Source organism: Mytilus galloprovincialis, chromosome 2, assembly GCF_965363235.1.
Source record: "Mytilus galloprovincialis chromosome 2, xbMytGall1.hap1.1, whole genome shotgun sequence".
Classification (NCBI taxonomy): domain Eukaryota; kingdom Metazoa; phylum Mollusca; class Bivalvia; order Mytilida; family Mytilidae; genus Mytilus; species Mytilus galloprovincialis.
In genome coordinates, this window is record NC_134839.1 from 93682429 (window position 1) to 93697925 (window position 15497).

At 31.5% G+C, this 15497-nt stretch overlaps 1 protein-coding gene across 1 annotated transcript in view; it reads right to left on the reverse strand.

Annotated features, from left to right (window-relative positions):
- Positions 1-326: 326 nt before the first annotated feature.
- LOC143062578 (chitin synthase chs-2-like) overlaps positions 327-15497 on the reverse strand; it is a 51851-nt gene continuing 36680 nt past the window's right edge. The window contains exons 11-16 of the mRNA XM_076234240.1: positions 11343-11543; positions 10310-10707; positions 9324-9488; positions 6156-6355; positions 5106-5185; positions 327-997 (exon numbers count right to left, since the gene is read on the reverse strand). Of these exons, the coding sequence (XP_076090355.1) occupies positions 327-997; positions 5106-5185; positions 6156-6355; positions 9324-9488; positions 10310-10707; positions 11343-11543 (1715 nt within the window). The remainder of the gene's footprint in view (positions 998-5105; positions 5186-6155; positions 6356-9323; positions 9489-10309; positions 10708-11342; positions 11544-15497) is intronic.

Sequence of the window (15497 nt, forward strand, 5' to 3'; positions counted from 1 at the left end):
TTCATCGAATCAAACACGGTCTTAAAGTTTAGATTTGTCAAAGTAGTCTTGATTAATTTGTTTGTTGCTATTTGTTTTGAACTAGTTTAAAGTAACAACAAGTAGTCATTTGTCGACATTTTGTCTTGGTGGTGTGGTTTGCTGTTTTCAATTTTCCATATATTTATTATAGAAATAGTAACCAGTGTTCGCCACAAAAAAAAACAATGTGTATACATTTTCCACGGGAGCTTGGAATGGTAATTAACGATAATCTTTAACACCTGAACCTGCTATACTTTTAACAGATGGTCTTTCAAAAAAATCATTTTTTTTTTAATCATCGTTTAGGCCTGATCTGTTATTTGGCAAACACTATCGGTTATTGCAGTTCTATTTTGTATTTCTCTAATTGCTGACTTCTGTCTTTTATTATTTGTCTTTGATGTTCCTTGATTTACTTGAATCCTCTGCACATTTTTAACTGCCATTTGTTTTGCGGTTTTCGGTCGTTCATTCGTCTGTCCTGTTGAAGTACAATGTGTGCTCATCCAATTGTCACTATCGAATAGTTGCTTTTTAACGTCGTCCTCAGTAGTATCTTGACCAAAATATTTCGATTCTGCTGTTATGTGAATTAAAGTTGAAAATCGATGATAAATCATGCATACAAATTGGACCAATAATAAAATTCCAAAGGTAAGTGTGAATAAAACAGATATTGGGTCAATTGTTACATCTTGTGGGTCGCATTGAATTTTTAATACCAGAGAAGATTTAAATGCATCTGCTTCTGACAGAGCATATATCAATGTCACAAGAAACGTGTTAACCATAAAGATAATAATACAAACTCGATTACGAAGTTGCAGGAGTTCTTTCTCTAGTTCCAGTTTCTGTTTCCGACTCGGCTCTTTCGGAAGCAAATATTTCTTTATGAGTCCGTCCCAAAATTTGGATTCCTTTGGATCTAGTTGCTCTGCTCTGTTTAAGCCGAATTTAGACAAAAGAGCAGTATCTGAAACCAAAATAACATAGGTTTTAGTCAGAGAGATAACCGAATGATATTCTATGAATGCAATTTGAAATTGAAACATCATAATTCGGTATTTAAAAGATTATCTTTGCTAGCCAAGGGTTACAATCCCCTCTCCTCCGGGTTAGCAAAGATGTAAAAGATGGACATGGAATTGAATATAAATGAATGTGACCCAGTTTGTCGACATGTTAAACATCTACTGATACATATTAATAACCTTTCTTATTCGTCTGCAAAGTCAAACCCCAAGATGTCAATGCCGGTAACAAGACTTAACTATTAATAATGAGTAAAAACACGGTTTCGGGTCAGATTTGGCGGAATATACATCAAACTAGTGTACATGTACAAAAAAAGTTCCATAGCTTCGATCTTTAAAATATGTGAAATATTAAATAATCGTTGTTTTTTAATAATAAAAAAGAAACCAGACAAAAATCTGGATTTTTTTACTGATTTTCCCTTTTGATTGTGCAAAATACGTACAGGATATGTAGGTGCTCGTAGAAATACTTTGTAAAATGCAAATAACACGGGACATAAATGTTTAATTGATACTCAGGCATACCATTGCCTGGTTTCATTGTCAATCAATAACACAGAGAGAACCTTATCGGCACTGTTGTAACGCTAAGGGTCATTGCTTGCATTTATTACCTAGTGCAATAAAATAATTAAACTTGGAATAAAAACGAATTTGAAATACCAGGTCATCTTTTGCCTTTTCTTAAATCTGTTTTCGTACGTTCAAAACTGCCGGCTCCAGTGCTCTCTTAACAATTAAAGGTATGTTAATTGTATTTCATAACAGGCCTGATTAGTGCATTGCTTTGAAATGACTGATACTGCATTGCTTTTAAATGACTTTATTTAAGACTAAATGAATATCAATACTTGCAATTATATAATTTTAAAAAGAAAGCATAGATGTCATAAATAAACTCGTCATAGATATTCCCATAAGTGAGAAAGACGATAGCAGATATGATCAATATTATACATTTGTATACACGTTTGGTGATCTTAATTTTACCGTGTAAATTGAGGGATTTTTTTTTAAAGTATTGATAATGATGTATATGTTTGCACTAATCATATTGGATCTAATGTCTTATCTAAGCTGAAATACTGTGACTATAATTTTGAAATGGCGACTGTAGAATTTGTGTATGATCATTTTAATAGATCGTTATAAAAACTTGCTTATTAAGTAGTTTTTTTTTTCTCAACGTTTTTAAAGACAGACATGGCAGATATCACCAAGCATCAAACAATGAATGTATGTATGTGCCTGTCCCAAGTCAGATCAAGACAGGAGCCTGTAATTCAGTGGTTTGTTGTTTGTTTATGTGTTACATGGGTTTTTTTTCGTTAATGTTTTGTAGATAAATTGGACCGTTAGTTTTTCTTGTTTGAATAGTTTTACATTGTCATTTCGGGGTCTTTTATAGCTGACTATGCGGTATGGGCTTTACTCATTGTTGAAGGCCGTACGGTGACCTTTAGTTTTTAATTTCTGTGTCATTTGGTCTCTTGTGGAGAGTTGTCTCATTGGCAATCATACTACATTTGTACATCTTCTTTTTTTTTATAAATGAGTGGGGGTCAACATGTTTGAATTCGCTAGACCCCCTGACTCATCTGATTGAAGCATCGTGCAATAGAAAGACAAAACACACCGATATAAAAAAAATCAAATATACCACGCTTAAAAATGTGAACGCAATACGTGCATTTCGTCGAAAAAAGACTCACCAGTGACACTCCATTCAAAAAGCTATGATAAAAGTAAAGCGAAAGATACCAAAGAGACATGCAATCCTATACCTATTACATGGAGACTGAAAATCTCTTTCTTACTTTTCAAAGTTTTGTAAACAATTAATTCATAATGACTATACCAATAATTAGCCTCTACCACCAGTGGCATCGAGCCAGTGGGTGTAACACAAACTTCATTAAAAACATACTACGCTGGAATAGGAAAGTTAAAAAGACGTACGAAGTTAAAATCAAGTACAAAGTTGAAGAATATTGAGGAATATAACTAGCAGTTACTGAATAAACTCATCATAGATACCAGGATAAAATTTTATATTTACGCCAGACGCGCGTTTTGTCTACAAAAGACTCATCAGTGACGGTCGAATCCCCAAAAAGATAAAAAGGCCAAATAAAGAAAAAAGTTGAAGAGCATTGAGGGTCAAATGTATTCCCGAGCTAGAAAAGCATTACTCATTCAAAAATTCAAACAGTTAATTTATAAATATGATCATATCAATGATAATTCATGTCAGTACATAAGTGACTACCCTCGGGGAATAAAAACTCCATCAGCAGTGGCATCGACCCAGTGATAAAAGCTAGTTCAATGTAAATTTGAACTTCTAAATAAATTATGGTTTCCCTGTGTTAAATTCCAATAATTCTTTTAGGGTTTGCATATTTGGGAATACGTTTATATAAAATTGAATAATAAATACAAAACATTCATTTGAATGATAGTAAGATATTTTTTACAGTTCATTTTATATCTCATAGCAAATTTCATAGAAAGCATAATCCTTTTTTTTTATTTTTTTTTTTTTTTTTTTGCTTTTACCAAAAAACATATTCCAGCGCCTTACCAATTCAGTGATACACATATACAATTGACGTGTGATAGAGGTTAAGAGCGTGGAAATCAAATTCCTTATCTCCAATATTTTAAACTGGACCAGTCATTCACAATCATATCATAAAAGTCGGAGTGTTTGTGAGTGAATTGGTTGAATTTATGCACAAAAAGAGACTTTCATTCCTGAAAGAACACATCCAACCTACTAAGTATAAAAACGGCTGAGAAATGAAATGCAAAAAATACCGTTGTATGTCAATACATATTAAGGGATGTTATGATTGATTAAAAATTAATTCACAGTAAGTACCGATCGGAAAATATTCAAAGTCCTTCTAACAGTGTTAGATTGATAACCTTTCGAAATAGATTTATTCAAATGATCGATTAGTTTACATGGATCTTACGGGAACTATAAACAAAAAATCAAAGTATACATTTAAGATGTGGTGACCTTTTTTATTTAACTTTTCGAAAGGCCCAGCCGAAACTTCCAACCAAATCTTTTATGTATGAGTGCCTACAGAAAACGCTAACATGTAACATAAATCGATAAACTTTAATACGGTGAAAAGACAGATTAGGCGTTGAAACTTGTCGATAAACTTTATTGTCGAAACATTATTTTTGACTATGTGGATCACACGGCTTGCGTAGTAGAATCATTTACAAGTACTTGAAATTGCATAAAATTTGCAATATCCATGTTTGTTCCTGAATAATAATAAGATGTCTTCAGCTTAAAATCATAAGTTCTTGATACAGTTTTGCCGATAGTAAATTGTTCCAAGAGAAAATAGAATGAAATTCAAAACAGTGTAGCTGTGGCCATTGATTGGCACATTAAAATCATCCATTGACTGGGACAATTTAGGTGAACGTTTGTATGTAACGACCAATGCTCACTATGTACTTTTTAAAGACACTTAAACTATGGGGTCATCAAAGGTTTCTCAACACCTAAATAAAGTAATTCGAAAAATTAATCAGAAATAACACGATATTTTGATTTATATCAATTACATAAATCAAAACACAACGGTTATTCCTGATTAATTTTTCGAATTATTTTATAATTAAAGGCGTTAAGAAACCTTTGGTGACCCCACAGTTTAAATGTCTATCGTAGGTACGTCGTGAACAGTGGTCGTTACAGACAAACGTTCACGTAAATTGTCCCAGTCAATGGATGATTTTAATGTGTCAATCAATGGCCACAGCTACACTGTTTTGAATTTCATTCTAGAGTTTACACAATGTGACTAGTTCCATCACATAAAGGAAAAGAGAAAATGTTTGAAAACTATATTTCCAATAAATTGCATTTATCGAATATTAAAGAAAGGTTGATCATAGAAAGAATACGCAGCTAAATAGTCAGGTTCGGCGTTGAAACTTCCCTATCGACAAAGTAGTTACGGCACAAAAAGGAGTACTGGGAAATAACTATTGATATCATGTTAAATTTACCGTTATTAGCCTTCTCTGTGTCTTCTGTGTTTTCAATATCAGAGGGTTTATTATTTTTAGCTTTTGTGCGACAGCAAAACCTTAAAATATAATGGTGGCTTTTAAATATAATGGAAATGTATAGTATTAAAGTGACATGAATGTGTTTCGCCGAATTTGGTGAGTTTTTTTCAATAAAACAAGAATATATTTAATCAAATTGAAGTAGAAAGAATGTATCCTTTAATTTAAAACAAGATTACACGGTAGCATCACAAGAATGATTGTTCACATGACGACAGATCCCGCACTCGCACTATTATTGGTCCATTTTCGATAAACCATGAAATAAACGTCAAAGTCGTAATTTGAAATAACATTTTAAAGTCCGCATCACAATGGACGTGAGAACAAGTTTCTAATTGACGTGAACACAATTTCATGGTAAACTACCTTAACAAAAAAACTCTTTCACCGAAAAGCTAGATATAAAAGCAGGTATCATTGTCATTTTGTTTAGTTTTATTTTGTTACATATTCTGACTTCGGACTCGGACTTCTTTTAAATTAACTGTGCGTATTTCTGTGTGTTCGTTTTTTCTACATTGGCTAAAGGTATAGGGGAGCCTCTGGTCTTTGTTAGTCTTGTATGATTTTTAATTTCATTTTCCTCTATATATTTTAAAGTTTAGTATGACCTCCAGTATCACTAAACTATTACACTTTTTTATAAAGGGGCCAGCTGAAGCACGCCACCGGGTGCGGGATTTTCTCACTGTATTGAAGACTCATTGGTGGCCTTCGGCTGTTTTCTGCTCTTGGTCGAGTTGTTGTCTCTTTGACACATTCCTCATTTCCATTCTCTATTCATTTAATCTGCAATTTTCTACAAAAGGAGATTCCTGTACCAAGGAATTTGACAGTTGTTTTCCATTCGTTTAATATGCATTTGAGTTTTCGATTTTGCCATTTGATATAGGAATCTTAGCTTTGAATTTTGGTATTTTACTTTTTACGGGAGCCTTTATAACCTTAATAGAGAAGGAAGAATTTAAAGTATGTCATACTTACATAAAGAAACTGCGAATAGCCTTGTAACGGGACTGTGTGTCTCTATCCTGATTGTTTTTTACTTTATCATCATTGGTAGCTTTCTCCCGGGTTCCCCAGTTAACATTGTTTAGATTTGCAACCGAATATAAGAACATCAACATAGACATCGATGGGATTGCAATAAAGAATAAAAGTCCGTGAATCAAACAGGACGCTTCCTATAGAACAAAATTGTTCAACTTCAATAAAACATTTAAGCAACAAAACTTTTTTACATCGTTAACTCCGTTAGCAGATTAAAATTTTGTTTATCAGTTTTTTCAAATATTTTTTTGTATTTCCTGTATATTTGCAATTACATTTTTTCACATTGGCATCAATATTTCTGTGTTTTCTAATTTGCCATTTTAAATTGCTTAAAAAAGACATGCAAAACAGACCAAACACTATGTTTACTGATTTCAAGCGTCAACCTAGCCAATAGTGACATTCTGTTTATACTGTTTATACAAAAGCGTAAGGAAACTACTGGTTAACAATTGTTTTTTTATTCAAATTTGAATACTACTTATTTTTTTTTAATTTCAAATTCAAACAACATTGTTCCTTCTTATTTGTCCACTTTTTATTAGAGAATGTTCCTGATTACATTTACTTTGAGTAGTCATTGTATCTGGTATCTGCACCTTGGTATGGTTGTTATCTCTTTGATATATTCCCCATTTCCATTATCAATTTTATTCATGATATGAAATACATCAACTACTTTGTGGTCCCCTTTTTCTTAAAGTTAGAAAAGGAGCATTTTTTTAATAACTTTTCATCAATTGGGTATCCCATGTTCAAATGACCTACATATGTGCGTATTCAGTTCACATCGGTCGCAAGGCGTTGATATAATTTTGATTACGTCATTTCTAGTTTTTTTTTTTGTTTTTTTTTTTTGTTTTTTTTTTTACATGTAAATCATACTTTATTGAATAGTTTTTGACATTTGTTAGTGGATATATCAAATACCGGTACCTCATCCCGGCCTCGTTAACCGTTAGTAGATAATAATGAATTTGGTTAGTACTTGCTAGTTTATTTAACTGTAATATATACATTTATAAATTATAGTATATCCAACTAATACATAATCCATATAGAATGATCCATAAATCTGAACAGATTAGAAAAAAAAGAATAAATAAATAAAAATCACAGAAATTTGAAATTTTGGAAAAAGCAATAATAAAAAAAAATAATAAATATATTTCCTTACAGCATTCATAATACAGCTTGCAGGATTTATTTATTCAAATATTTGCGTAGAGGAACATTAAAGTAGTTATAAACATAGACAAAACATCCAGCATACATATAGACCAAAATGTAACAGTACCAAAGCATAACTTAGGTGGTGATGTGGATAAGGTAAAGAAATGTAAATGAAAGTAATTCACGTATACAATGTACCGATTTTTGTATAATAAAAAACATTCTTTTAAAATTGGAAGCCAGTGGTCCCATCAGATATTGGCCATATGAAAAGGTTTTGTTTTAAAAAAAAAACATATTCATTTCTAGCGCAAGACATTCTTTGAGTTAGTATTTAAGTCCTGTAAAATTTACCTTATTTTCATAGAGTTTTGTTCTGTAATTATAGAATTTTGTGAGGAGTATTAATAAGTTTTTTTTATCATATTATTTCCTTTGTTACCTAAATTTCGAAATAAAATAATATCTATATCAAATGGAATAAATATTTGTGTTTGGTTATAAATCCAATCACCAAGTTCAATCCATAAATCTGAAATTTTATGGCATGTCCTAAATATGTGCTCAATATCTTCAATACCTTCACTACAGCTGATTGTTTTATCTTAATTTTAATTACATTTCATTTGTGCCTATGATTCTGTGTACTATTCTGTATTGGAACCAAAGAAGTTTAGAGCTTTTTGTGGTGTAAAAAGACATATTATGCACTTTTTTCCAAGCAAAGTGTTTGTTTAATCTTGGAGACTATTTATCTTCACAACTAGGCCTTGTACTACTTTTTTCTAAGTTAACATTATATATATCTTTTGACCCTGTATTTGACAAAAAAAAATGTTCTTATATTATTTGGTAGAATTGGTCGATGAACTTTATAAGAGATATTGTGTTTAAGAGAATTTTGATATGAATTTATTGCTGATATAGCTCCATTATAAACTAGAGAGTTAGATTTAATTTCATAAATATTTTTCATTGCTCAAAGGACATTAATTTACATTATCAACCAGATCATTAATCAACCAAATACCGTTATCAGCCCAGTCTTTATAGAAAACAGATCTGTTAACAGTTACATATTTTAATTTTTCCATTCTTCCAAAGTGAGTCTGTTAAAAATTCTTCTTCATTTTTAGGTATAAGTTTATTTTGCATTTCTGTCCATGCTTTAAAAACCTCTTTCCAAAAGGGTTTTTACATTTGTTTCTCTTCTAATATTTAGACAATATACGTATAGTGTCTTGAAATATGAAATTTATTTGTATGAGGCTTAGAAACGGGAAAATGCGAGGTTCTACCGAGCATTTTCCCGTTTCGTGCCGAATACAAATAAATTTCATATTTCAAGACACTATACGTATATTGTTTTTATACTGAAATCGATAAAAAAATAAAAAAAATAATAAAAATATGAAACAAATATTATTAAAAAAAAGTGTTTGGAATTTCCCCCTTGGGGTACCATTTTGGGGTATTTCCCTATGAGCGTAGTCTAGGCGGTAAGCATTGACAATTAAAGGAATTAGAAAGGGAAAATGAATTTAATTAATAACATTTGATAAACATGGTATATAAATTACCAATTTGAAGACATAACAGGTTTAAATTCATAAAAGTTTGACCATTGTTACTACACGTTGTCATGGTTGTGACGTGACGTTGTAAGTAGGCGGGGCTTATAGGTGAGTTGAGGTCATTGACGTATAAAGCTAACGTTTATACGTATAGCTTTATCTGTATAGTAAAATAGCTGATTGCAGTATAAAACCAAATAAAGACTCTAAATTTGAACGATATTTTACGAGTTACATTAACTGTTCGGTATAGATGTTTCTGAATACAACACTGAACTCTTCGGTTAAAAGGTAGATAACCATGATAAAATCAAATTTTATGTACAATTTAATCAGGAATATTGCAATTTACCTTTGGGTGACATGCTGCAGCTATAACAAATACACTTGCCACAAAACAAAGTATAATTGTGGTTGTTGAACAGAACCTTTCCTCAACAGCTATTTTCAACAAACCCATTAAGACAATCAGCATGATTACTGTGTAAATAGCTGACAAAATAGATCCAAACTGTAGCTAATAAAGGAGAAAAGAAACAAAAGCTGATAATTAGGCATACATTATGTCATAACCATATGTGACTTATCTTTAGAATTTTTAGTTGTACCGAGCAACACGATGGCTGCTACTTGTCGAGAAAGAACTGTTAGTCTGGTTGCTGGTTATGTTCGTTTTGGTCATCTAAGGTTTCTTGGTACACGTAGTATTTCGTTGACATACACGAATAGTAGACATTCTCTTTGTGTTAAATAGAGAATTCCACGACTCATTAATCTCTTTTCTTTCTTTTTTCTTTTTTTTATCTCGCGTCAGAATGTTATAAGATTTGAAAAAAGATATGATTTGCAGATGAAAATGTGATTCTTGTATCTTATTGAATAAGCCACATGGGTGAATTTAAAGAAATGTACATTGGTTTTTTTTTTATCTTTCAGAGTCATCAATGACCTAACAAAAACCCAATGAAAATGTCCCAATATCGTTTCATGATACTGGATAAGTCAATCAAATAAACGCATTTTTCGTATCAGTGTGATATGAGAAATATCTGTAAATGCAAGAATTAAAATAGAACGTTTATTGTACATTAAAGTACTAATAACGTAAGTAAAATAAAATTAAACAAATACAACTATTTTTAAAAAATCGTAAATTGAAACGACCTGAACTTTTAAATTAATGCTTCATACATCTAAAAACTAATTTAATGGTGATTTTGTACCCTTTTTGACTTGCTATATATTATATTTTGTAGATTACATGATCCATCGCCCTGTAAAATTAATCGTTGACTATTTATTGAGTCATTTTTAATATATGTATACTAATATATATACCTGTTGACTTTCTTTCCCAAATATGCATATTAGCAAAAACAAACTGACTGGTATTAAATTCAACAGAAGTGCTAAAATCGGCGTTATACTGGTAAACCCAATAAGAAGGGCTCCAACAATCAAAAGAAAAATTGTTCCTGGCGTAAGAATCGATGATACGAACAAACATACTTGATACACAATGTAAAGTCGGGAGATATTAGGGTTTTTCTTTCTCAATTTATTGCTATCTGTCAAAATGTCTAACACATTTGCCATTGTTGAAGGTGTCCAACGCCGTCGTTGTTTCCAAAAATCATCAAAATTCTCGGGCGCATAAGTAAAAGCATCTGCTTCTGCACTATAGTCCACTCTATAGCCTTGTTTCAACAAAAGTGTACATAACCACCGATCTTCACCTTTATCAAAATAAGAATACTGATGGTTTCAAAAGTACTAATATTGTAAGAAACGAAAGAAAAAAGGAGTTGCAAGCGATGTCATAAAAAGAACATGTTATCTATACATTGGCGAAACATGCAAAGTGTGTTCAGTATAAAAATTATAATTATTGTAAAGAAACAGAAAGTTACTTTACTGTAGATCTGAAAATCAGTTAAACGGTATAGTTTATCCTTATTAAGTCCCAGACCTAAAATCAAATCCTGCAATCATACCAAAGCAAAGTAAAATGCTAGGAAAATTTTATACAGACGGACAAGGCGAATGCACTATTTCATTCGCTAATACCACTCACCTCTGCGAGTGGGGGTATGATTAAAATATCGTCAATAGGAAAAACAAATATAAAAACTTGTTAGATTTAGTTCAACAAAAATTAAAAAGGAAGATAGATTGCATATCTTTTTCAGTATCGTATGGTAAATCAAATTATACCATCAGAAAATGTGAAAACAAGGGAAAAACTTATTAATTAAAAGGTATACATGTATCAAAATTTAGAAAGCTCCATATATCTATTGTTTATACAACGATATTATAATGTCGAAAAAACTGAGGATTAACTTTATAGTTTTTCTTTATATCTTATTACCTTGATCATATTGTACATGATGTCTTGCCTGGGTTGCTTCGGTCGTATACGTTTTCATGACATTTCTGTCCATTAGAGCAGATGCTCTAAACATACTGAAACATCCAGGACTACAAAGTACACAACCAGTGACGTGTTCTGTTGCTTTTTGTAACCAATGACTTATGGCATATTCAAATTTTTGGTACCATACCATAACACCTTAAAAATTGATTGTTTTTCTAAAGAAATTCGATAACACATCAGAGTATGTAAAAGTTGACACTCTGTCTCTCACATTTTTGGATTATAAATAAGCATACACTGTTCAGTTTTAATTATAACGTATTAAACGATTATCTTAGGAAAACACCAGTTTTTTTTTCTGTTGTATAATAATAATTTTTTTTAAATATAAAATACTATCGAGGGAAAATGTTTGTCAAAGTTGTGGGGTGAACCTTACGGTACACATATGGTGACTTGTGGACACATCTGAAGAATTTCAAAATACTTATAGAACATCTAATCGAAGAATGCAAATAGAGAAAAATATTCAACGAGTGACCGAACAACACATTAATTCACGAATGCGCGTAGCAGTGTTGTTCGGTCACGAGTTGAATATTCTTCTCTATTTGAATTCTTCGATTAGTTATTCTTAATTAGTTTTATTCTTTTTATTACATTGGCAAATGGCTTTTTTATGCCTCTTAAGGGCATACGATACAGTTTTGTTCCCATATTGAAATTTTGCTGACAATTTGCATATAGGCTATTTTTGCCTGATTAAATCAAATGTGTAATAAAGAAATACACCTTCATGTGCTACATTTTGTGTAAAACATGGTCAAAATTTTATATATCTGCTCAAAATTCTGATTTGTGGACGTATTTTTCTAACGCCTCTTTCACAATATCTCAAACGATTTTTTTAAACGATCCGAGTGAATTTTCCCTAGAAACATAGATTCGCAACTCTGAAACCTGTTCTTTAACAGATAACTTGATGATTTAAATTTTTCAATTGACAAATACTTTATATTTAAGAATTGAATGCTCTTTTTTGTAAATTTATTGGGGTGTAAAAGCGTTGACCGAAGTACATTTTGTATGAAGCGCGGAAGCGCTTCATACTAAAAATGTGCGCACGGTCAACGCTTTTACAACCCTATAAAGTTACAAAAAAAGCATTCAATACTTATAATTACATTTTTACCTATAGGATCATGAAAACACGCCTTTTATCAAGTTTTTATTTCATTTACCTGTGCACTTTATTGTGGGACCTCGTGTCATCATGAATGAAAAGTTTTATTGTGTGATACAACTGCTTAAGGAATAACACGTGATGTACAGTTAGCCAATCAGAATAAAGTATTATAGTGAAACATACATGTAATGTTATTATATAGGTATGAAAATAGCAATATCTCCTTATCAAAATTTATATAATCACGGTTGGTATATTGTCCGGTTAGGATCGTGGTTTTTCGAGTGATTTGATCTGGTTTTTCCGAGTGTGATCACTTTTTTCTCGAGTGAATATGAACAAATATGTAAACAAACAGACTTCATCTCTAACAAAACGTTATATAGACGCTTGTGTTTAATATACAAAGTTATATTATGTATGATAGTACTTGATATAGAAATATATTACAAAACCGACATTATTTTTCATTAAAAAAGTTAAAATAAGCCTTTAAATGCATTAATTCCAAAATACAGAATAAAGCCATTTCTATAAACATTACACTCATAATGTTGAAGGATATGCATATGTAACAAAAAATTTGTTCCGGCGTGACATTTGTTCCACCGGAACAAATTTCATAGGAAATATGTTCCATCGGAACTTATGTCACAGAAAATATGTTCCAGCACTATAAAATTTGTTCCGGAACTAATTTTTTAACCAAGTGTGAATAAAGTTCCAGAACAAAAATCACAGCACCATGAGTTTTGTTCCAATATTAAAATTTAAAAGATAGTGAAATAAGTTCTTGTGATACTAGTTTTAAACGAAGGTATTTTATAGAAATCAATGAAAATTTTCTGCTTTACCTATTTCACAGAAAATAAGTTCTGTGCTTGCATGGGGTACATTTGCAATTGAAGGCATGACTGTAGGATGAAGATAAGAAATAAAAGCGATGATAATGTATCTATGTTTTATCGTTTATATGATATTCGACCTCCTTGTTTCCTGATGATCTGTCATGGGTGTTCTAATCATACATGTACTTAGCTATGGTCATTGCACAGTTTTAAAAGAGTGTGTCTTTTGTTTCTTTATGTCTTTTAATATAATTGACCAGTCACTTTGTCCTTTTCAAAAAAGTACAAATGTTCATCTTTAACTATAATACTTTTTTTTCGGAATGACTTTTATTATTATTTCTAATTCTACTCTTTCCTGGCTCATAAGTGCCATTTTTAGTATTATTAATTGAGCATGTTATTAAACTTTTGCTTTACTCCACATGATCCAATTGGATGTTTACACTTTTTATTTATTACATTATCAATATAATACATGTTTTTTTATAATCACTTTAAACTCACTGATGACAAGTGCTCAGTATATAAGATAACTTGTTTAACCAGTGGAACATATTTCACAGACAAGGAACTTATTTCACCAGGTGAGGAACAAATTTCACAAATCCAGAACTTATTTCACCAGGTAAGGAACAAATCTCACAAACATGGAACTTATTTCACTAGGTAAGGAACAAATTTCACCAACCCAGAACTTATTTCACTAAGTAAAGTGTAGAACTTATTTCATAGAGATGGAACAAATTATATTAAAATTGTCTGTGAAAAAAGTTCTCCCAGAACATATTTCCTGTGAAATTAGTTCCACTGGAACTTTTTTCACAGGAACAAATTTTGGCTCACACATACATGGAAGTTCTTGTTTTTGCATTGAAAACGACAATTTGAGACTAAATTCATTTATTTATGTTCAGTTTTTTTCGAGAGCAGTTCGGGCTTTTTCGAGTGTGTCCATTTTTTTCTCGAGAGGTTAAAATGCTATTTGTCATTGTATTTACGATTAAAAATAATAAACAAATTTTCAAACCAAGTACTTTTCCAGGCATGAACCAATGCATTCGTCAATTTGATAATGGTGTTCTAACACTTACATGTTATATAAACATTCGTTCATTCAGGGACTTTCTATACTAATCGATGGGTCACTGTGAAAACTGTCTAAATATGAGAAAAGGGTGGCAGGTAGATGAAACTTTGAAACTTACATAAATGAAGAGATTAATGAAAAATAAACAAACTGATACCCGATTTATTTAATTTCAAGGCCGTTAGTCGACACCAGAAGCGACGAAGCAGCACATCTATTTTGGACGGGCAAATATGCATTTTTTTTTATATAGGACGAGCTTTGACGTCCCACGGCCCCAGCTTGTCTGCCAAATTAGCCGTTGGGCGTCAGAGTAATCTCGGACTACAATACAATGTACGCATAAATAATTTGGATTGAGACGTACATACAGATATTTGTATTCCTAATGAGCTATTCATTTCATTGTTTATTATGTATAAAATCTAATTCAAATGTTTTTGTCAATTGGAATAAAAACCGAGCGGATTAATTGTGTCTGGGTTTTTTTTATTTTTCATTCGTTTTTGTTTTGTTTAGGCGGGGGGTCAGGCCTCCATTAGTAGAATGTGTTTTATTACATAGAATTTTCTGATTCTTCTTTGCTGTCCAGTACTGAGGTTTCGTATTCCGTTTTTTAATAAACAGCTGGGCCATTGTCACATGATACACCTATCACGTTTTCAAAGTTCATTTCTCTTATGCATGGTTGTGTCTTATTATCTATTTCTTGCATGGATAGAAATTCATCGTATCATCACTACACAGAGTGTGATATGAAAATACGAAAATCTGCGTTAATCTGATCTGCCTGTGTCAGACCATCAATTACTCCCTCCAATGCAGAACGTAAAAGTAGCCCTACTCTGACACAAAATAGTGCGGTCGATGTCCTTGTTTACTTAAACTAACCAACAAATTTTCAAAAACTCAAACTTTTGGTGAAAGAAAAATATATTTAGACCATTTTCAGCCAAAATTTACTTGTCTATGAGTTAGAACTAAAATTTTTGGATTATTGCGCTCCACGGTATACTAATTAAAGA